Here is a 24,640-nt window from a genome sequence, read left to right on the forward strand (position 1 = left end):
TTAACTGTTCTCTGGGTGGACAAATCTGCCGGGAGTCTCCTTTGTTAGAGAGAGAGAGTCAACTTGTGAATGGAAAGTTTGCTAGTTTGAATCTTTGACCAGTTTACCAATTAAGGAAATATATACGGCGAAAATGTACTGTTATGGAGGTGTAGTATATTTTCAGTAAGGCAGCACGTCCCTGAAACTACTTTTCCAGGAAGCAGCTTGAATCTGAATATGATCTGTGAGACTACAGAGGATTATTCTATGCATATATGCAGGTTCCTTGCTCTCTGCAGAATTGGCAGAAGGAGGTGGAGGATTTCCATATTTCCAGACTCAAATATTCCTTCGTGCTTGAAAGAATATTAAATGTAGGTCAAGTTAATTTATGTTGCAAAGCTCCGGAAAACGAACGATAACGGCACTTTATGGATGTACGTCTGGTGAGAACTTCACTTATTGTACACATGTGTCCTGTCTGTTCGAGCCGCTCGCGCCTGTGTAACAGATGATCCCGACTGACACGTGATTCTCGTCGTTCGTTTCCACATGAGCTCCAGCCAGACTCAAAAAACCGGGACACCAAACAAACTGCACTTGCAGCGAGACAAGCTGAATCACATCGGCTCGTGTCGGATCAAATCAAAAGCGAATGCGCTCGTATCTGATTGTTGACCTACTTAAATGATTCCTCTCTACATAAATAACCACAGCCAGGCCAGAGAGGGATATTTCATAACATCTCCAGCTTGGCACAACCCCACAGTCTGCATGATTTTGTGTCTGAAAGCTCAAACATCCAAAGAATTTGATCCTTCTGTCAGAGAGATGTGGTTTGCCTCCATGTTTCAGTCTTCTTTAGTGTCGTCAGCAGCTGAGATATTGGCGTTTTCGTCAAAAGAACAGCAGTCTCCTCTTTCAGGATGACTCAGAAAAACATCTTCTCTCCAGGTATCCAGCTGCCTGTAACACTCCCACTGTAATACCTGTCATGAGACACGCACACCAGGAGACAAGTTGGAAAACAAGCTGCAGCATTTAGCCAGCGGCTGCATTGTTTCACAAAAATGATCCTGCCTCCATCAGTGTGCTTGTCACTGTCGGGATTTTAGATATAAATCCATACTGGTACAGAAACGTATGATCTCTCGTCTGCTCTGTGTTTATTTCTACATTGATTCATATATTCAGAAGTTGATATCGAGCGGGTGAGAAAGTGGAGAATTGTGAAAGAAAGGGTGACTTTAAGGCCAAATATTTAGCTTTTTTCTGTTAAAAGAATGGTCAGTGTATGGAATGTTAAAGCAGCTCTGAAAGCTTTAGCGCGCTCAGGAGTGCCCGTGGTTTGGCAGGAGTTGATCTCCCACTCGGCGAGGTCAGGAGGCTTAGCTGTAGCCGTTTCTCTCTTTAGCGCGGGGCCAGGGAGCTGTGCGATGCCTCCTACTCTGTTTGGAAAGGATTAAATTATTACAGTTCTCGTAACGACACAAAGCAGCGACCCACCGCTCAGTGGACCGTCGCTGATATTCAGCCAAACATCTGGTGGTGCTCTAAAATTCAAGCTGCTGCTGTTTTGGGACGTTTCGGGGCTCTGTTGCTGCAGTGCACAACCTGAGTCTGTCCTCAAGATCCCTTCAGGACAGAGTCTACTGTTCTGTTCAGCCTGGCAGACCTGTGATTTTTAAAGCAGGAAGTGAGCCAAAGCTGTTTTGATGAAGTGGGGTTCATTGTTAATTTATTGGAACACACTGATGTTTGTTTTGTTGTCTTTGTTGAATTGCTCAATTTGGCAGCGTTGCTCATTTTTACTGGTTTCTGCTGAAGCTGGAGGGACGAGATGTGAATTGTTTCATTACAGAAATTCTTTGGTAGAACATCGCCTTCAATTATTTTTTATTTCTCCTTTTAAAGTGGGAAAATAACACCAATGGAGAAAAGACAAAAAAATAAATAAAACACTGCTGGAGATGCACTTTATTTTGCAGCACTCTGATATCATTTATGATTACTGCTACAGGATATCTTATATCTCCTGCTGAAACTACAATGATTGAAAATTATTCTTCCTCTTATCGATTGTTTTTGTCTTCGGATGATAACTTTAGGTTGCAGAGAAATAAAAAAGTGTTGTTCTGATACTTTTTGTACTTCTCGATTCTGATTGTAATAGCAATATCAAAGATATACATATGACAAGTGAAAAACACTGATTGGGGACATTCTGCTTTGGCTTACAATATTACACTCTCAGATTGTTGTTTGTTATCATCACATGATAATTTACCTGAAACCAGCTGATTATTTTGGGGAGGTGTACTAAATTATTATGGTGCCAGATGTATTGATTGACGTATTTGTCAATACCAACTTATTTTATTAATAGTGCTGGGTAATGTTCCCTGTTTAGTAGCTACTTAGCTGCTTGGCTAAGTAGTTGCCGACATGAGACCTGTATTAGTACTCTCATCTAACCTGTTTCACAAAAAGCTCCATCAATGCTATAACTGTGCAGCTCTGTCCGCTGATAGCGAGCATGTGATCTGGTTCAAAGCTTGATTAGAAAATTAGAAAGGGGACCTTGAATTTTGATTGTGATAAAAAAAAAAAATGTTGGGATGCAAACTTCTCACCTTTCGGGGAAATTCGACATTTTGAGATCAAAATATTTCACCTACGAAATTCAAGTAGATCCGAGGAGAAATTTTGGTTGGGTTAATTGCGTTAGAAGCAGTATTAATTAGGAGCACGGAGTTTAAGGTCCATCCACAGAATTCTAACTATGTGCTTTGGAGCCTTCTACTAATGTAAACCCAGAGAATCATCTTAAAGGGCGTCTCGAGCCTGACACGGGGACACACAGGAGGCCATAGAAAGCGGACACGCCCCGAAGCGCTGCCCGCTTCCTTTCGGTGCCCATGTTAACCAATTGATCTGTTTGCAGAGAGAGCACCCAGACACGCTGCGGCGCAGAGCTCCACGGTCGGCTTGCGATCTGCAGCGATGGTTTCGGCGTCTGTTCTATTTTCTCTGCTCGCTGCGAGGCAAGAAAACACACTGATAAATGAATAAAATGGATAAACAAACACGTTTTTATGGCCACGGACCTAACTACACAACACTGGTAACAAACACTCTCAATACTTTGGCCATTCATTCAGTGTTTACTCTCATAGGCGCTCTAGAAGTGGACATACATGAACAGTGTTATCCAGGAACACATAAAAAGCTTTATGTTATAAATTCATGAGGTTATTTTATCAGCTCTACCTGCAATTACGAAAGAGCAGAGGAGCATGCCCCCGGACCTCCCTAGTTGTGGCAGGTTTTCTCTATCCATGCAATGTTCTCACCTTTTTTACCCCTTACCTGTTTGCATCCCTGACAAAGCATGTTAAACTAAAACAGATTAGAGTGTAACATGAAAGTAATGGGGATTTCGATGCTTATATTCTGTTGTTTTCCTGTCGATAAGTCATCAACATCCGGTCCTTTCTCTTGGCCTGTGCAGCCATGTGTTTGTCTTGTTAGAGGCGTCTCACTGGGAGGCAGTGATTCATTGTCCCAGTTACATTTTAAAGGTTATTCTTTTAAAAGGCCCTGATGGGAAGCAAATGAGAGCTGTAGTTCTCTCCAGGTACAGATGGAGAAGAACAGAAGCGGAGGTTGTAGCAAGATGTGAGAAAAAGAGGTAAACCAAATGGAATAGAGGGAAATTTATGCGTGGAGGAAGTGTGTGAGTGCTCGAGGAGAGAGGTTAAATAAGAAGTTCTGCTAAGCGAGAGAGTCTATCATTCATTATCATAATATACAGGTGTTCATACAGTGAGAATATGATTGACGCTAGATTATATTCAATTAAGAGCCGAAGAGCTGAGTAAATGTAAGACTGAAAAGATGAATTAAAATGTTAATATGCGTCTTTTCACAGTTTCAAAAAATGGCAAATGTCAAGGCCGCCTGACACTATTTTTCAGCAGTTGTTAAGAAATCCTCTCCTGCTGTGTTTTAGTGATCCATTAAATTCAGACACTCATTTGCTCATCAAAAGCTCTCATCCCATGAGAGGCCAGTTATGAGAGAGCAGATGTTTAATAGAAGTCTAAAGAGTCATACAGGCGGTTAGAAAGTTAATCATTGCTATCTGCACGATGTTATCATCCCACTGTGGATTTACTCAAAGACAGAGCTGGTTATCTATTGGCTTACTCACAGGAGATGACGACATGAATGATTTACAGGAAGGTCACTGGAACATTATGTTTCTTTACTTAAGTCATTCAATCTGTAAAGGAACCACGCAGGCCTACGGTATTAAAAACATTTGATGTTTTTGCACTAGAGCGAGCTTAAAGCTAATCAGTTCTTCCTTAAGTCAGGTCAAAGATGAAGAAACACAAGTAAATACAAAGTCAATTGTTTCAGAATTGAGTAGCTTTTTGTAGATTTAGTTTGACTTTAAAGCTACCTGTAAAACAGCATCTGTTAATGTCGTTTAGTAGCAATAATTTTCATAAGCAGGTAGTGATCACCCGCTCTCCTGATAGCCAGTTGTTTTTAAACGTGATGTTTAAAAGTGTATTAATATTTGGGCATGTCGTAGTTGCACGGCAGTGTGTTTTTACTGTTACAATAAAAGTTTCAATCAGTCAATAACAACAACTACATCTTTCTCACCTCCCTGACCCTGGATTAGTAAACCATATGCACAGATGTTACAAAAGTTTCCATGTTATCAATGTGTGATTATGGATGGCGGCGGTGTGACAACATCAGGGTGGGAATCAGTGCATGTTGGTGGGGCAAGTGCCCTTTTTTTGCTTGAGCCCCTGCCCGATAAAATGTCTGTGCACGGCCCTGTTTAGTAGTGTACACAGCTAGAACAAAATAACTTTAAGATAAGATAATTATTGTATTGTAAGATAAGATAATCCTTTATTGTATTGTAAGATAAGATAATCCTTTATTAACCGTCGGACTTCTGCGTTGTTAGTTAGGGAGGAATGATATGAATTGTGTTTGTTGAAGGTAATAAAATACTGTTACGTTATTATTTGAAGTAATATGCGTGGGAAAACCCTGTTGATGGTAATGATTGGTATTAAACAGTCGGTGTTGACAGGAAGTGCTTTTATTTTGAAGTCCCAGGAAGTAACCTGTGCAGTGTTGTCGCTAGTTTTAATGTTATGAAGTCGAGGCGTCGCTGCGGAAGTCCGTGTTTTAAGCCTTGTAAAACTGTAACGTATGACCAGTAAATGCTTCAGTTGGAACGACGACCGTTTTGGTCATCGTTAAAGCTTCAACTACACAACAAGGAATGATGCTGTGACACCGGTTTGTGACCAACGTTTATTCTGATAAACACACCGTGAAACAGAACCTCCATGTTAATTCTACCGCCCGCTCCAGATCCTACACTAATAAACTACAAGTTTTCACGTAAACTAGCTTAACTGTTCGTAACAGCTAAAAGCAATCTACGGCAGCCCTTAGCGGACATGCATCCGTACATTTTATTTACTCCGTTTCCCCGTGAAAACGAATTAATTCTGGTTGTTTTCTAGAGATCTCGACTTATTTCTCTTTTTATCTCGGGATAACAAGGTTGGTTTTGTTATGCACAAAAGAAGACTGAGGGGATGGATTAGGACAAACAACTGAAACAATTGACACCCACCTCTACCACAGGGGAATCGTATGAAAGGAGAGAGGGGAGGGAGGGAAAGGAATATATAGAGTATATCACAGAGTTTCTGAAAATATTCACTGTCATGTATAAACTATAACCAGGTAGATTTTGTGTAACTATAACAACAAGAGAGGGAAATAGAAAGGTACATATATGACCCTCTTGCATAAGGTATAAAGATACCATCCAATGTCATAAGTGGAATCATGTTTAACCTTTATGAGTTTATATACAGATTCTGGTCACATGATGCTTTCGCTTAGCATCGGGTTTTTTTGTGCTTTGTCATTGTTGAAGTGTAGAGCTGTAGCAGCATTCGTAACCACATGTAGTTCATTATAAAGCTGGTAGCAAAATGTTTAATAGCTTTGATGTGATCTCCACCTCTCAGAGCTGTCTGTTTATTCTGTATTCATCCCCCAGACTCCTGCAGGAGCCCTGAAATTCAACTAATAAAACAAGAAAATAGGATTAAATATTAAAGATTTATTAATAAGATTTGGAAGGCCTGCAACCTTGGAGGAAGAATGAAGAATAAAAATAGAGAAGGACAGCATGTGTGTTCCTGTATGTGAACAGAGCTGCTTACAGAGAAGCTGAGCTGTTCATGCACAGACAGAAAAAACAGACCGAAGGGCAAAGCTGCACATTGAATTTTCTATTGATCGGTGTCAGGCCATGAGCTATAAATTCCCCCTTAGTTAGAAATGTAATCAATAGGTAATTAGTTTCTTATTGAAATTACCCGGCCAGGCCCCCCTTTGTCTTTATGTTACAAACCCAAACACCATCTGGTCCCATTCTTTACTGTGTCTCACTGCCCAGTCTGCGTGCTGGCACTCAGGAGGGCACTGGGACATTTAAAACACTGTGAAAGCAATCGCTCAATAATTTGGGGAATACACTTATCTGCCCTCTTTCTTAGTGTTAGATAAGAGGGTCTTATGTCTTTATGCTTAACCAGGAGGTGGTTGGCTTAGCTTAGCATTAAGACTGTAAGTCCAGGAAACGGCTAGCCTAGCTCTATCCAAAGTAAACAAAACTTACTGCATTCTTCCCTCAAAGTGACGCCAAAAAGACGACAGGAAGTTCCTTTTGTTTGGCCAAGAAATCGTCTGGTTAATTACCCATTAATGTGCTCCCCTGGTCTTAAGCCATCCGGGACTACATTTCACCTTGTGTAATTAAAGCTGGGGTAGGCAACTTTGAAAAGAACAGCAAGAGTGTGCTACATTTTAAAAATAAGTTCCCAGAGCACCTCCCCTCACACATACATGAACGTGCTCTTCCTCAGTTCTGTTGCAGGATGGTCAATGAAAGGGTTGGGGGTGGAGCCCAGTCCGTTGTTGACATTTTTAACCGTATCAAACTACATTTCTCTGCCGTTCTTCTGTCACTACCTGTCTACCTTTAGCTTGTGGGTGAAAAAAAAAGCAATTTCGCTCTTTGCCTTTCGAGGATGCTATCCGCTTCTCCAATGGGCCTTCGAAGACCTCCGCCTTTGAAATGTAGACTGCAGACCCCAAGATTTTTGAGACAATCCACTGGTGTATTCTCGTCGTATTTCAGATTCTGTACCGCTCTGAGACATTGCCTGCAGCTAAACTGGTAGTATTTCACTCCAGCTGAAATTTATTATTGCTTCTATCGATTACAGAGAACACCAGCTTGGACTGACAGTGGCTTTTTCCAGGGGCGAACTGCTCCTTTAAGTTATGTTCTCTCGAAGTATTCCTTAAACTATTTGTTTCAACAATGTTCTCATCATGGTAAGAAATGATCAAATGCGTTGGTTTTCACTTTTAAAATTTGTAAGAGAGGTAGCTCTGGAAAAAAGGGATGTATCTGAGGCGACTGTTGATTAGGAATTACCTTTTGTACCATTAAGCGATTGGACTACAACAGGAGAATGACAAAACTCGCTCAGACGACACAAGTGATGAATGTAACAACAACCAACACACCTCCGAAGTTGCAATCCCAAGAGGGAACATTAGGACTGATTAGGGATTTTAATCACTAATAAAGTCAATAATAGAATAAATTATTTGCTTGTTCACTACATGTAGGATTGCCTCACGCCTTGTTCTCACTCTGTCTGACTTTGTTGAAGAGGTGTTTTGATCTTGGCGGTTAATTTTGTCTTGTAAATAAAACCAAAATTCTGATGAGGTTTCATTTCAAAACCAAGACCCTCTTTAGTTACCGTCGTCCCGTCATTCGTGAAAAATAAATTTTGATGAAAGCTACAATAGATAAAGATGTCATGTGTATTATGCCAGTCTTGTTCCTGCAGGTGCATCTGTTTAGAAATCCTCTGTGGCGGTTGAACGAGTCCACAGCCTCACGTCCTCCAGCTGTGTCTGTCTGCGCGCCTCATTCTTCATAACCCTCCCTCTGTCTCCCAGTCTGTCTCCTCCGTTGGCAGCCTGGTGTTTTGCCCGCTCCGTGACGCACTGAGACAGATTTTGCCTGGTGCTTCTTTAATCAGATAGATTAACTGCCAGTATTGTGTTTTTCCTTGGTATCATCCTGCTCATCAGTGCGTGCCGCGCTTTCACTCTTATTAGATGAAGATCAGATTCCAGCTTTAATAGCGGGATAATTCTCACCACACAGGACCTGCCCGAGCTGGTATCGCAGGGAATATGATTTGATCTTGTTTGTTGAATGATCCCGCAGTTATTTCTGTTGTTTATATTTGTCTGCATGTGCTTTGTTCATCAGGCGGGGAGCCCGACTTCAGTCAACGCTCCATGCAGTTTCTCGAGGACGTCTGTTTCGCCCTCCAGCCAGGACATCTGCAGGTACAAAGCACTCCAACCTCATTTCACTCTTACTGCCAGTGATGTGATTTATGTCCACACTTTGATGTGAACACTTGAGGCCCATAAATTGAATCTATTAATGAGTCCATTACTGGTGAAGAGCATTATCAGTGGGCGATGTTGGTTTAGCTTTTACCCCTTAGCGATCCACTGCCACCGTGGGAAGTGGCCTTGGTTCTAAAGCCTTTTAAACCTGCTGTAAAATGGGTTTTATAGTAACGTGGTTCATGCAGGTCGTGGTATTTTCAAGCAGACGCAAAGCCTCAAAACCTTTTATCTCCTTTTTTCAAATTCCTTTGATTTCAGATGCATGATGTCTTTTCCATTTCTCTTTTTTGTCCTCTTCTGTTCCTTCTCCTTCTGTCCTTTACCTTTATTGCTGTCGTCAATCACGTACCTCTTTCATAAACGCACACACACTTTCACGGCAGCAGTCAGGATCAGGACTGTCAGAAGCAGACTGCAGTGGTCCTGCTGAACTCTCACGGTAAAACCAATCAGGGTTCAGGAGGTGTTTCAGTCACCACTCTCTGCACGGACGCCCTACCAGCGTCCAAACACGCCAAACAACGAGACTGGCTCTCCCTGCTCCGCCCCTCCTCCGTCAACATCCGCACCAACGGCTCGCTCAGGTTCTCTGTGTCTCTGAACGATGTGGGCCAGCGCGTGGACAGCCTCTGTCGGGGCCTGCACTTTATAGATCGAACCTGCTCTGAGGGAGAACTGGAGATAAAGCCCGAGCCTGCTCAGCCGACCGAATCCGATCGAAGGGCGCACACACTCAACGGCAAGCTGGCTGCACCACCCACACACCAGAACCCGAATCCATCCTTCTCTACACATAACCACCCCCACCTCGTCCCCTCCTTCACCAACAACTACAAATACATGCTGGGCGTCCCTCCCGACAATTGTCTCCCGTCTGACCCCCCAATCGTTGCCCCTCCTCCTCCTCCCCTTTCAAACATTCACCTCCACCCTCATCCCTCTCAGAGCTCCAATTTCCTCCGTCTCATCCTCCCCTTTTCCCGCTCCTCCACCTCAGCCAGCCTGCAGTGCTCTGAGCTGGGCAGCTATGCCTCTCACCTCCACATCACCAAGTCCTCCAGCGCCATGCTGGAAGGCAGCGAGGCAGGGTTTCCCCAGGAGGAACTACTGGGAGATGACGACGTGTTTGAGGAGAACCAGTCCAGTCCTGCCTCGAAGGGAACGGGCCAGCCGGAAACCCCCGAAACAGTCACCATGGCTAGGACAGGTGCACATCTAGCCCCCATGTGCTATATGGATGAGGACAGCGACTTGGACGGCTACCCGTCCCCTTTGGCAGAGAAAACCGAGCCAATGTCACAATATTCACTCTCTGGGGACTGCTGCAGGTGGGTGACTGTCTGGATGTCTACAAGCGCCCTTCCTGTGACTTGGTAGAGCCCAGACCACCCTTTTGCCATTTCCTCGCAGCCCTGTGGAGTAGTGGAGAGCTCCTCATCCTGTAGTGCTACAACCTAGCAAAGATTTTACACTGCAGCTGTATTTGTCCTTAGATGCCCTGCTTAGAGAGGAGACTTTAATTAGAAGAACTTGACACATAGGCCCTGTTTACACCTGGTATTAATAAACGGCCTGAGTGATTGGAGCACATTGGACAGTCCGAAGTACAGGTTTAAACACCCAGAACACATTGAGGACACATCGAGATCCGATCATTCAGGCTATATTAAGATGTGGTGTGAGGCGCATTTGTCCACATTCGTGTCCTGAAGTGACAAACAGTCGCCTGTGAAGATGTAATGGTGGTTAGGTCTTTATTGCATCTGTTACTCATTCAGTCTGTGTATCAAACGGACAAATTTGGAACAATGTTAAAGCGCTGCTTGGATAGAGACAGGCGGAATTTGTAGCTGGGATGACAAGGAGTCGCAGAAGTTAGTGACGGAGCATAGCATCGCGCCGGAAAGGGGAGCGGAGATTAGCGTGTAGACCCGGGTTTTGTGTTCCCATCAATGCCGGAGCCGAGGATACAGACATATATCACAAACATCTGTCGGTCTAACCCTAACCCTGTCTTACGGATCTGCCTGACCTGAGACTAAAACACGTCAGAAAAAAGTTTTTATCATGTCAACTCTTTTGTCCAGATTCAGCTGCTCCCTCTCACTCACGTGTCCAAATGATATAGCCGTCTTTAAGCTAATGAAAGTGATAAGACTTGACTTGCTTATAAAGCAGGAAAGTGAAATCCAATCACAAGTGGTTAATCAAGACGCACATGGAGCCGTACTTAAAGCTGTCCACTTGTCATCAGATCACTGAGGACGCATGTTCATACCAGGTGTAAACGGGCTCATAGATGTTTCAGTCCACACACACCGCAGCACGTCGTACACCTCCTCCTCCTCCTCCTCAGCTGTCCTCGTTCAACTCATGTGTGATCAGAGCAGAAATGTGTCTTCATTTCATTTCATAACATTTCATTTCACTTCACTGTTATCTCAGCGGTCCGCCGTGTTTTTAATCAAGTTGTCAAGCTGCGTTTTTTAAATATTTTTTCATAGTTACGAGATCGATGAGGCATTAAAGTGTCTTACATCGGCTGCGAAAATGTATGATTGATTTTGCCCATAAGCTCCGCAGTTGTGGCGGTGTTAAAAAGAGAAGATGGAGGGACAGAGGTTAGGGCAGAAAATTTAATAGCATCGAGAAGTGGAGTGTGTTTCTGTCTGAGAAATAGTGGAATTAAAGCAGAGAGGGGACAATAAACGGTGTTAAACCGATGGAGGCTGTCTCATCTGGTCAACGGGGCCATCATCAGTCGTTCACACGTGTCAGCCTGTGTGCGATCTGATTAGCAGAGCCGGGCTATGTCAGGACGGAGAGATAGTGAGAAATAATTGATTACAGAGCAGGTCATGGCTGCTTGGCCTCTACACATGAGGCAGTCTAGCTATAGATCTCACTAAGAAAGGAGTTTAAAGCCCTACAAAGATCACGTTAAGCCCTTCTAGGTTAAAGTATCTGCCTTTAATACTCCACATTACAGCAGCCGTCCTGAGAGTTAAGTCTTACACACAAAGAAGTGTTATTATACATGTCCAATCATGTGTTTATGCCCCTTCGTGCGGGTCTGTGCGCTCCAGATTAAACATCTTAAACGTCATTTGTGGGCTGATTGAGAAACACAAGCTTAGAATTGGAAAGGTGAAGGCTAAAGATCAGGAGGCAGATTATTGGCTTCAAATAGCCCGTGTAGTCTTTGAGTTCACACACACACACACACACACACACACAAACACGTCCTGCCAGCTTTCTGTCAGGTGGCTGGGAACGTGAGTTCAGAGCAGAGGCCTCGCCTCACCTGTTCAACAGCATGTGTGAGTGTGTGAGTGTGTGCGTGGGTGGACGGTTGTTTTTCACTGACGAATGCCAAGTTATTGATTAACCAGCTTTTTTACTGACAACGTTTCGGAACGTTCTGGTTCTAAGTGACTCTCGCCTTATCAGTCAGCTTTGAGAGAATCTTAAAGATACAAACATATTTTAAGATTCAACGTTTTTCTTCCTAAAACATTTGAATCTATCGGTTAATGACTCATTCGCTGAACAGCTAATTTACTCATGGCACTTTACATGAAGGGCAGGGAGGCACGTGGCAACAGTGGCAAGAAAAAACTTCCTGTTAACAGACAGAAACATCAAGTAGAACCAGACTCGTGGTGAACAGCCATCTGCAACGACGGGATGGGCCGGGAAAACCCTGTGATTCTTACATCCGTGTATGTTAGTTGTCTTACCTGCCTTTTGGTAGTGCATTGCTACATAGACATGTTACATATAAACCCTCTTTCTTTCAGTATGAGTGTCACTTTTTAGAGAAAGGTAATCACCTTGTTTCTCCTCTTATTTTTATTTTTAAAGATCTTTTTTTGTGGCTATTTTTGCCTTTATTGATAGAGAGAGTGATGGATGACATGCAGCAAAAGGCCGAGGACGGGAGTCGATCCTGCGGCCGCTGCGTTGAGGACTGTAGCCTCTGTACCTGGGGCGCCACTCTACCCACTGAGCTAAACCAGCGCCCCATTTCTCCTCTTAAAACATTTCCAAAGCTTTAAAATTGAAATACCTGCAGTGCTAACACCCGTAAATACATGAATTAGAATCTGTCTTCCTACCTGCCTTTTATGTAGTGTGTATTGCTACCAAAAATCAGTTAAGGATTCGTAGCCTAACACGTTACAGACCGGCAAAACAACCGTTTAAACCCTCTTTCATTAGATAAACAACACCACACTTGAAGTAAATGGAAATTATTACAGTCAGGCTCATGTTTACTAGCTTTGACTGCCTTTTCACGCTCTCCTGTTCCTGTTCCTGCATCTTGCATCGTCTCCTCTTTGCTCTACGCATTAGCATTACCACCCTCTGCGGTCCTCGAGCATGTTCTAGTCGAGCAGCGGTAACAAATAAAACAGACAACATTGCTCCCGAGTGCCTCCAGCCTCCAGCACCTTTAAGCTCTCATGTCTGACAATATGAACCAGCGAGAGTCTGTGTAATTCCACAACCTTGCTCGTAAGATAAAATTCCTCTTAGCATTTTGAATATTCTCTTTTAAGGCGAGCACGTCCACTCAAAGAGAGACAAGTCATGTAAGTAATGCATGAAGGGGGAAAGGAGGAAAAGATGGCTTCCGGTGGTGCTGCTGTTAATTGAAATGTGTTTTTCTCTGATCAGTGTGTCCCTGGCAGAGTGTAAAGCTTAAACAGTTCAGACTGAGAACAGAAGAGAACAAAGCGCTGCATATGCTGCACTTTGCCCCGTAACACGCCTGTGAAATCTGTTTAGCACAAATGCAAAAAACAGCAGATTGGTGTTAAAAAATTCATTTGAAAACATACACATAAACATTTCAGGACGAGGGCGGATGAAGGAATAGCCGGAGGGAGGGGATCTGACAGCGTCGCATTGAGCGAGTGAAGAGTGCAAAGATCGTCTGCATGCCACAGGAGAGACGTTACGAGGAAGCGGACAAGAAAGAACAGGAAGAAAGTGGATACCTCGCCGGGGCTGCAATGTTGCCAAGCTTGTTCCCCTCTCAGCTTGTGCTTTCCCGACTCTCACATTTTGTTGTTGACACACTCCAGCAGCGCCTCTGCTATCTTAAAATTACTGTTGAACAGGGTGTGTTTTGGCTGCTTAAGCGAGGCAAATTAAATTTTAACCTCCCTCCCATGCCTTGGAGCACTTGGAAGGTGCTGCTGTTGAAACAGACACTTAAAATATGGCTGTAAATTCGCAGGAACGCTCAGGATTATTATATTAAACATTACTTTGAATGACAAAGTTGAATTTAATTTGCACTACTGGTGCTATTACTATCTTTAACGCTCCTCTTGCAGCAGTTTGTGGCTGTTTTTTGTAGTAGATGCAGCCTCCATTAAACGTACATTTCTCAGCTGAAGCCCCCTACAGTCACTCCGTTTTTGTTGTTTACTGATCGCTTTATATCCATCGTGGCTCCATGTGGCGGTGTAGGGATTTTTCTATGGTTATCCCCTCCTACGTCAAAGCGAAAAATCCACATGAACACCACATGAAATCCGTCATTTTGTTTGATATGAGCAGCAGGAGAGTCCTCATCCTAGGGCTGATTTTTTAACATTTTCATTTGTTCTTTAGAGGGTTTGTGTAGGATGAGAATCGGCAGTTCATCTTGTGATCTGTGCAAACAAACACAAACAAATGCAGCCCAGCCATAACCAATAGAAAAACACTCTTCCTGAGATGTTAATTGTGCTTCTTCTATCCCTTAATCCCCTCGCGCGCCCCCCCTTCCATCTCCTCCAGTACTTGATCAAACCCATCGAAATGACCTATTTTTATCCCCCTTTGTTCGTCTTTGTCGTCTAATCTTGTGCCGCTTCGGTCAGATCAGCGATGTCTGGAAATAGACGTCGCCTTTCCCGCTAAGATTCTGACATGTGTGGGCACGTGTGGGTGTGCGTGTGTTTCTATCCTCCCTTGAACCGGGATAAACCCCAGTCGAACACACTCCAGCATCTATTTTTCCCAGTTTCCTTTGGGGAAAACACAGTAGAAGCCTTTTCTGGTTTATGCATCCTCTGATAAAATCGGTTGAAGAAGTGGATTTGTCTCGCTCTATCCATTAACTGTGGAGCCTCTGCAGGGACATCATGTGCACTTTATTCTATACCACAACAGGTTTTACTGCCGCTACTGTTGCTCTGTTCGTCTGGCCCGACCTTTTAATCAACGTTGTGTTGTGGTGAAGCAAAAGCAGCTGATTTTAGGGAATTATTGCTCATTCACTGACGACCCCTCTGTCTGAAGAGCTGCGGCAAGGTCAACGTCCTGAGATTCAGTTCATAATGACTTTTACTTCTGCTTCCCGCAACTGTGGTGTGCATGTCTTCTTGACTTTATTTGGAGGTAACGGTTGTTCTAATTAAAGGGCCAACATTATAATATCATTGTGATACCTTTGTCACAATACGATATGACTGGGATTTTAAAAAGTTTGCACGTTAAGGGTTAAAAGGAAATTCAAAAATAAGGAAAAGCTCTCCGATAAAACTACTGGTGAAAGTGTGCACATCGTCCAGTTATCTCAGCGTCAGACGCTTTAACACACTCTCACTAACAGACAGACAAACACACTCCTCCTTAGAGTGGGTTACTAATAGCTCCTGTCCTCCAACCTGTCAGTCAGAGTCCGAGTGGTGATCCTGAGGAGGAAGAGGAGAACTCTTTCTGATTGGTTTTTGTCCTTTCAGCAGACACCTGATCGAATGTTCCAGGTGAAAGTATCTGTGCACAGAAAACCTGAGAGAAGACTTATGAGCATCTACAGGGCCTAAAATCTACGGAAGCCCTAGGCGGACATGCATCCATACATTTCATTTACTCAGTTTTCCATGATAACTGGTTGTTTTCATGAGAGTTCAACATATTTTTTCTCGTTATCTCGAGACAACAACGCTGGTTTTCCTGTGATAACAATTCATTTCAGTTCATAACTCGTATCCCCAGAGCACAAAACAAACATAGAAATAGGCTTAACTTCCCTCCTTAGTGTGTGCAAGGGCAGCATGGCATGTCCTGGTCTGTAATATCACACTGACCTTTTGTTTGGGGTTTTTTTGCCAGAAAATATTCGTTATCACGACAAAACAAGCTTTGTTGTCTGGAGAAAATTAGATAAACTAATTCGTCATAATGGGAAAACAAGGTTTGTGTTCCCGAGAAAACAGAAAAAATAAGTCGAGATTTCAGGAAAACTGAAATTAATTGTTTCCGCAGGAAAACCAGCTTTCTTATTCCGAGATAACAAGATAAAAAAGTCGAAAAAAAGTAACTAAAGTAGGTAAATAATAAAGTAAATGAAATGCATGGATGAATGTCCGCTTTGGGCTTCCGTAGGAACGATCAAATACACCTTTAAATGTTAATTCAGTGCTATTGCAAAAAACAAAAGTTGTAGTTGTCTGAATGTCTGAATGTTATAAAATAATCATTACAGGCATCTTGTCTCAGTTCTTCCCACACTGGGACTAAGATTGCTGCAGCTTCGACTGCAGGGTATCTGAGATTAAATTAGCTGTGTTCAATTTTGTGCTGCGACTTTGCAAGAAAACAGACTATTATTTGTCTGAAAATGTTGATTTGATTTCCAGATGAAGTGCTTTGTATCAAATTATTGTGTCTTGATTGAGGTTATTCTGGTGAGACGTGTTGTCTTCTGTGTTCAGGGTCTTAATATGCTTTTATTTTTGTGAATTTATATTCCCACCTGCCCTGCATCATTATGTCTGAGGCTAGTGTGGAATAAATGAGCAGTTCCAAACACCTTGTTTTATTATACACACTAATGGGGAATGCAACAAGTCTGCAGACTTGTATCCTTAAAAAGTCAAGTTTGCATGACTCTGGGGAAATTTCTGTCAGTGCCGTCTGCCAACGTTTGTCTTGTTGATCTTCCCTTACTCCTGTCTTCCTCTTCTTACAGCTGTCTCGCCTCTAGCTAAGTGTTGACTGTATTCTTTGGCTCCCGCAGGATTTGTCACTGTGAAGGGGATGACGAGAGCCCTCTGATCACACCATGCCACTGCACAGGGAGCCTGCGCTTCGTCCACCAGTCCTGTCTCCAGCAGTGGATCAAGAGCTCCGACACGCGCTGTTGTGAGCTCTGTAAATATGAGTTCATCATGGAGACCAAGCTTAAACCGCTGCGCAAGGTAAGACACGGTGTAGTCAATTAATGCTCAAGTTCATTAGTTCAATCTCAGGCTGTCGTTGCAGCTCTGTAAGCTCACATCACTCCTTCCTTATGAAGCCGGAAAACGCCAAAAGCTGTCTCCAATCTGTCATGCAGATAACGCCGCCACGACACTGAGCTTTGAAGCCGAATTCATAAGCAGAACCTGTTGAAGGGATTGGAGTGGGTTTGTGATTCATTTCAACTGGTTTGGAGGCTGAACACTTCCATTAAAGTCTCTTATCAATCGCTGTGGCCTGAAGATAGCAGGACACTCTAATTAAAATTCCTCCACCCTTCATTAGCTGCACAAAAGGCCTTAAACAAACGCTCTGCTGTTAATAGCTTCTGAATCCCGCTGGTGAACGCTGGAAGTTGAGTGAGCATGCAGAGAAATTCAAGAGGAGATGTTGGTTTTGGTATGAAGTGTTTATCAAAGGAGGCTCGGCTTCATCTCATGCTGCAACACCCGCTTCTTGTCAAAGTGACCCTGCAATCGAGCCTCTCCATCACTGAATAAATGAGGAATGCATAAGGATGTTGGGAGAGCCTGTACAGCTGGTCTGATGGTGCTGGCATTGTATTTCATGTTTTGTTTGCACTCATTTCCTGATGATGTATTGTGAAGTAGTTGACAGACGAGGTATCCTGGCCTGTGTGTGCCACTTTTCTTATCTATGTTACTCACCTTGCCAAGAAGCGTTACATAAAATTGGATCTTGTTTACAGTAGCTAAATGCTCTGCATCAAATATTAAGGTAACACTATGAGCTTCGCCAAAAACACAACTGTTTACATTTTTTAAGTGTAGGACTGCATCCAACTCAGAATTTCCCACTCCAATCAGATTTAGCAATTTGATATAAAATATTCAAGTTTTGTTCCTTTTAGTGACAGCTCGGCTCCCAGCCAAGCTCGTCCCTACAGAAAGCTTTGCAGAGACGCAGACTTTTAATCTTCTTTGTTCAGTGTTTTACCGGTTTTAATTACCTGCTTCTCTTTGAAGGTTGTGGACAAAATTTGTCTTTGGTTAAAAACCTTGTGAATGATGAACACAGAAAGAATCCTAAACAAAAATCATACTAAACACTGTTAGCATTGTTAACATCAGCTCCACTAGCAGACCTTTTTACATCCTGTTTCCAGGAAAGAATAGCACCAGAGTATGACTACTTTCTTATTGTTTCAAGTCACGTCAATGTCTTTTTTTAATATATCGTTTAAGAAGATGAACAAGTTTAGGGAGCTAGCGAGTTTAAGTTAGTGATACTTAGCTAGCAGCCAAGCTAGCCACTCCAAAGAGCCTAGCAGAGATATTGATTTTTAACCTGACGCTGCTACATTCAATGTTCTTACCGCTTTAAATTACCTGGTACTTTGGTTTTGAAGAGTGGAAACCTCTATTGAAATTTGGCTCTTGAATTATAATCACTGTAGGAATCCTAACCCAAAACATGCTAAGCCCCACCAAACAAGCTAGCATCAGCTCGGCTCTGTTTTTACCTGTTTTAAACATTGGGGTTGTTTATTTTGGAGAAGAAGAGACCTCTGCGGATAAATGAGTTCCGGGAAAAAAAAATCTTGTTAACAAAGAACAATGAAGGGTAATTGGAGACTTATTTAGTTTCAGCCATGCTGTAGTTCCTGCTTTGCTCCATGACACAGCTAAAAAACAAAACTGCTGCTATTTGACTGACGAAATGCGAGCTGACTAGGATTCTTCTTAAGTGATGATTCGATTTGTCTACTTTTAGGGGGCAGCCAGTTAGTTAGCTTAAAATGCTAACATTGTTTTATGTTTGTGTGCGATTGTATTATTTAACATCTTAAAATGTCCTTCCTTTGTCCTTTCTGCCACAGTGGGAGAAGCTACAGATGACGGCGAGCGAGAGAAGGAAGATCATGTGTTCGGTCACCTTCCACGTCATCGCCATCACCTGCGTGGTGTGGTCGCTCTACGTTCTCATCGACAGAACGGCAGACGAAATCAGACGAGGTCAGCACACACTCAGACGCACACACACATAGCATAACATGACATCATTGTCTGTGCTAGATGTAGTGTTGTGTAAGATGACATCCATTCATCCACAATCTGCCAAGTCATTCATGTACGGTATTTAATGACTAATCTGCACTACTGTAGTGCTATTTCAATTGTGTGAGTAGTGTGAAATGTCCTCTAAGATTGGAAAATGTAGGCGTAATTCACTCGCAGGAGCTCAGTGGGCACCGAACAAATGAGTGTGCTGAGATTCTTCAGAGATAATTTTCTGTGTGGGAGTTTTTTTTGGACTTCTGGTTCAATTCACTTCGACTTCAGGCCAGTACTCCATAAAAAAGAAAATTGAGAGATAAAAGAAAACAAGGGATGAGATTTAAAAAGTAGATATGTTACATCTTCTGCTCTTAGATCCAGTTTGAGACTGAAGAGTTTAAGCATGAGGTGATTCTGGTTTATTCTTACTTCTTCAAGAGGCACAGAACGGATTTTGTGTGTGTGGTGTGAATCAAAATGACAAAGTTAAGAGTCCCAGCTTGGAATTAACTTACGGTCGTTATATAGATATAAGTTGTGTTTTGTTTTTATCACACTATGCTTTTGTGTGTATGCGTTTTTTGAGTTATCACACACAAAAATGACTGGTGTAATAGTTCATGGTCAGACACCCATGCGACAGAAACTACCAGTCTGGAGGCAAAAGTGGACACAACAGCTAACACACAGTTTTATTATTTTATTTTTGTGAAGCAATATAAAGAAACATTTTGGGTAATACTCTTACTTTCCATCTATAATATATGTCAATACTAAATATGAAGCTACCCAGCTAGCAGCCGGAGAGCTTAAGTTAGCATAAAGACTGGGAACAGCTACCCTGGCTGAGTCAAAAAGGAACAAAAATGGCGTCACTGCACCACTAAAGTGCACAAATAAACATGTTATATCTTATTTGTTTTATCTTTGTTTATCTAGGTTTGTTTAGAATTGTTAAACCTTTGTGAATGTATGGGAGGGTGCCTTATGGGGTGCTATTTTGTATGCTAACAACATTACTTTCTGGGCTCTTGTCACTGTGAAGTTTCAAACAAGAGGTGACATTTTTTGACAGATAAACCAAGCAAGATAAAATGTGTAAAATTTGTGATAACCTTTAGAGGAGCTAGTGGGTTGAGAGCCAGGCATGCTGATTCCCTCTGTTAACAGCTCTGTCTTTTTGCTAAGCTAAGCTAACCTGCTGCTGGCTGTAGCTTCATATTTAGTTTGTAGACTAAAGACAGATGGGATTCGATCAACTTGTCTAGTACTAGGACAAAACAGGAAAAAGGGTGGGCACATTTCCTGAACCAACAGCTAATATTTTCTCTTTTCCGTTTGTCCAACATAAACCTTTCAGATTTTGTCACAAATGTATGTGCTAAACTTAAAGCTAATGCTAACTATAGGCTAAAGCTACAACAAATAATCGAGTAGGTAGTCAGAAGGGAATTAATATCTTTTAAAACTTAAAAGAGGAAGATGCGACTGTAAGTTTAAAAGACCTTTAGCAGCCTCTTGTGTCTAAGCTGCTTTATGCATCCATCTTGACCAAAGCAGCACTGAGCTACAGACAGATTGACGCTGCCGTCCGTGCTCTCGCTCTGCAGGTTAAAAATGGAGATGGCTACTTTGATGATGAGCAGTTGTATCATCGGCTGGCTCTTCGTCTGCGGTCACTCCTTCCTCTTTGGCACGTTTGCTGCCTCAGAGACAGTGTACAGATGGAAGAGCAAGCTGTGCCTGTTTAGCCCAACCTGATGATTCACACTTGTTAGAGCCCCTGAAGGCTGTCAGGTTCAATCACAATGGTGATGCCAAAAAGTTTCTCCCCAGCCTTGTTTGTCCTCTGCCAAGTCGCACAGAATCACAGTTATGTTTTTCCTCTCAATTTACTTGCAAAGATTACAGCACTGTGATATGTTTTTATTTTGTGAAGCAGATTTAATGTTTGTGCTTGCATGATGAGATAAATCCTAAAGTGTGCAAGCTGCTATCTAAATTTCTGGGCTCTGCCTTTTCTCTAAATCTGTATTTGTGTCTTTGGTAATACATGATACTTACACTTTCTTTATTCATGCAGACCGAAGAATCCCAGGTAATCATTTCCACTTTGACCTTTTGACTTTTAAATTGTGTTTTCCCGCCCTGTCAGCCTGTGTCTTCTGTCTGCTGTATCCAGTTCTTTTCCAAGTGCAATTTACACCCTTTTCCTTCCTTTTCCCTGTGCATTGATTTCAGGATGAAATATTTCCACACTCCTAAAGGCTGCTTTTTCTTCACATCACTGAATGTTATGACCTAACTGCTGCAGAAAGACAGAGTGGACGAACTGTGATTTATTTTCTGTGTTAAACGTTGTGACTGAGGGTTTTTGATTAAAACAGACCTCAGTGACATATTCTGACACATTAATTTAGCACCTGATTAATCTCCTCCTGAGTAAGCACATTAAATAACATACTGGCCACTTTTTTAATTGGTATTCCTCCCGTCATGTGAGACATTTTAGTTTTGTATTTGATAGATCCATTAAGTCATCACTCGTAAGATAAGGCTTTGACTGTAACCACATGACCGCAATACCGCGGTTATGTGACGCTAACCACGGGGTGGACCAAGTGATCGTCATAACTGCTTTTTTATTTTTAAATATAGATCCAGCGATGTTGCTAAACACGTGTCCTGCGTCTCTGGCTCCTCTTTCCATACAGAACGATTCATGATGAATAACAAATTTGTGTTGAAATCACAGTAATGAGCAAAATAAACCTTGCTGTCAGACATAGACTGTATAAATAAACTGTCCGAACACTGCTGTTTCAACCCTCTGCGCATCCGATCGGCGCAGACGAGCCCGTATGCAGTCTCGCGACATGCTCGTTTAGCCGCTACAACAACACAACCGTCACGTCGGATTTCATTTCAACAATCAAGGATACAAACTTAGTAGTGATAATAAACTCGCGTTTCCAGCACTCATGCTGTGTTCAGTCACGCCGATGATGTTTTACCGTCTCGTGGACGCGCTGTAGTTAAATAAACAAAACACACTCTGGCAGCGGTTAACCGCCAAACTGCAAGGGGGCTTTGTTTCAACTCGGTTAGAAAAATTCAATACCATCACAGCCCTAGGATCTCATAGCTCAGTTGTGGTCCCTTCCTTGCGTTTATATCCCAAATTCCCTGAAATCTAATTCAACATGACAACACCGCTGGGTCAGCTGTGTATTTTTTTTAAGAAGATATAATTTTTTTGTTTTTTAAGATCCTGTCTCTGCCTCTTAGTTTTTGTTTTGGAAGTGGTGTTTGCAATTTTTCCGCTTGCTTGAAGAGCTTACTTCTCAGAGTTTTTTGTAATTTTCAAATATGGTGCAGCTGCCTCTAAGGCAAAAAAACATGTTTTTGCAATGTTGAGCAAATCACTTCTTGTAAAGCTGTAGTTTGTTGTTTGTTTGTCTCTGTGTTTGACTCGTGCACATTCTTCTTTTTTGTCTCTTCTCTGTTCCTCAGGAGTCACAGACTGGCCTTTCTGGACCAAACTGGTGGTGGTGGCCATCGGCTTCACGGGAGGACTGGTGTTCATGTACGTCCAGTGCAAAGTCTACATCCATCTATGGAGGAGACTCAAGGCTTACAACCGGGTCATATATGTCCAGAACCGGCCTGAAACGTGTAAAAAGCTGGCGTTGGAGAAGCCGCCTCTCATGGAGCCATGCCTGGAGAACAAGGAGGCGCTGGCCCCCGCCCTGTCGGACACAAACTCCTCCCAGTACACAGAGACAGAGGACTACAGTATGGAGGTGCTCCACGTCTGACCAAGCAGTCCATGCTCATACTGCACACACACTCAAACAGGCCCAGAGGGAAGAGAGGTGTGCGTGGAAATACTCTTTAACTGAGTAACAACCAGACACTCCTCTTTCTCTGATCCCAGACTAACCCCTCGTCCTCCTCTGGTCATTTTATAAACAAAAACTCTGCAGAGACGGACAGACCAGGACTATCTTCTTCTATCAACTTCCCTCCTGCCAGACTTTATCCCTCCATTCAGACTGTCGCCTCCTTCCTTTTCCCAGGACCGGACTGTTTTTACTGACTTCTGTAAATGTCTGAAGAGGCCTGGAGCAAACCACTCTATAAACAAACACACACACACACACACACACACACCGTACACACTTGTATGTTCACCTCTGGGAGAGCAGGACTGAGACAAATAGACTCAAAATGGGCTCCAGAGGGCTACACGTCTCTGATGCGTGGTTTGTTTACTTGTGGGTTTGTTGGATTTGTTCGTTTTTACCTCCTGTGAGTCTCGGGCTAACCTGTTGTGGATCAGTATGTAGCGCCACGCATCGGATCTCTGGAACAATCCAGCCACTGCCATCTCTGTTGCTGCGGTCTGTCAGCCCCCAAGCTGGTCTGGATCCGGCCAGGTTTGATCTGGACATGCATCGAAGCACTTTTGTTTTTTAGTTCCTATAACAAATCCCCTTTCTCTTCTGTTGCTCCTCTTTACTTTCTTTGATATGAATTAAGTCTTATATGTCGTATGTTGGGGAGAGCACACTCAAACAAACTCGGAAATGTTTGTTTCCTGTTTTATTTGACATTGCATTTCCTCATTCGCACATTTGTAAACCCTCCAATGGATGACAAAAAAAGGAAATGGGGTTAAAAAATGGAATCGTGCTGAGTGTTTTTAGTCAAAATAGGGAAAAAAAGAGTTTGAATGCGACGTCAGGCTCAAGGCTCTAATGCAGACAAAGGAAAATCCAGCCACATGACTTCTCTACCCCAACATGAACTTTCTGAAGGCTTTGAGAATGTAAACTTTTTAAAAAATGATGAACAAAATAAATAAAATATAAAAAAAATAATAATAATCAAACATTTTTTTACTGGTCACAGGAAATTGTGAGATAATTTTCCGTGTCTTGAGATCATAACGAGAGCCTTTTGGCATAAACGGCGTCGCTCATGTTTTTTCTATCATGTGAATGACACAGTATTTACAGAGTGATATTCCCTGTGCAGTTTTTAATATGTCTGATTTGTTTGCTTCGTCACGGGATGAGCTTTGAGAAATCCACAGCTGCCTATTTTTATCCGTCTGTCCTCCCATTGCTCCCCATCCTGCGGGCGGTGCATTGATTGGCCTCAAACAGACAGTTACCGTCAGTGTGAGTTTTAAATTTCAGTGCTTCAGGCTGATTTTTACTCGGCAGGTCAGGACATGCACATTTACAATCTTGTCCCTTCAACTGCGGTAGCACACTTCAGCACAAAGTTTATTAAGAGATCTGATGTTTGGACGTCACATTTAAGATATTGAGTGAGCGTTTCAGACGAGCAGATGTCTCATTTGTCTTCTTCTTTATACCAGACTCTTATATCACTAGTTTAGAGTTTAATCCCAAAACAGTCAACATGCTGCCTCTCATTTGAGTGTTTCCCTCACATCTGACCTTATTTGGTTCAAATAGGACAGTTTGTTTCAGCACTTCTGTTTTTTTAATCCTCTAAAAAAGCACAGCTAAAATACCGCGAATGCACCATTTTATCATCAGGATCATTTATATATTACATTTTCTTTACATTAATTTACAAACAGATCTTTATCTTGCAATAAAGGTGCAGCAGTACATCCATAGGCTGCCTGTGACAGACACACAGCATGCATGACTCAGTGATGAGCTGACTGCAGCGCCCTCTGCTGGTGTGGAGCAGGACGTGCAGTCTGATGACGGCAGCAGTGGATTTCTCAGGGCGATAATGTGTTTCGTGCTTACAGTCATTGTAGGTGCTTTTGTGTATGTGGGAGCACAGCG

The 24,640-nt window shown here is 42.6% G+C and overlaps 1 protein-coding gene across 2 annotated transcripts in view; it reads left to right on the plus strand.

Moving 5' to 3' along the window:
- Window positions 1–22,718, plus strand: part of marchf8 (membrane-associated ring finger (C3HC4) 8) — a 91,771-nt gene extending 69,053 nt beyond the window's left edge. The window contains exons 4-9 of one of the 2 annotated variants that reach the window (XM_069658477.1): window positions 8,399–8,478; window positions 8,931–9,875; window positions 16,568–16,748; window positions 18,629–18,764; window positions 20,890–20,904; window positions 22,320–22,718. In XM_069658477.1, coding sequence (XP_069514578.1) covers window positions 8,399–8,478; window positions 8,931–9,875; window positions 16,568–16,748; window positions 18,629–18,764; window positions 20,890–20,904; window positions 22,320–22,624 — 1,662 coding nt within the window. In that variant the 3' untranslated portion in view covers window positions 22,625–22,718. The remainder of the gene's footprint in view (window positions 1–8,398; window positions 8,479–8,930; window positions 9,876–16,567; window positions 16,749–18,628; window positions 18,765–20,889; window positions 20,905–22,319) is intronic. The other variant, XM_069658478.1, reaches the window with a different exon arrangement.
- The last annotated feature ends 1,922 nt before the right edge of the window (window positions 22,719–24,640 follow it).

This window comes from Semicossyphus pulcher, unplaced genomic scaffold (genome assembly GCF_022749685.1).
Source record: "Semicossyphus pulcher isolate SPU_LCO1_2020_fin unplaced genomic scaffold, fSemPul1.0.p SCAF_12, whole genome shotgun sequence".
Taxonomy (NCBI): Eukaryota; Metazoa; Chordata; class Actinopteri; order Labriformes; family Labridae; genus Semicossyphus; species Semicossyphus pulcher.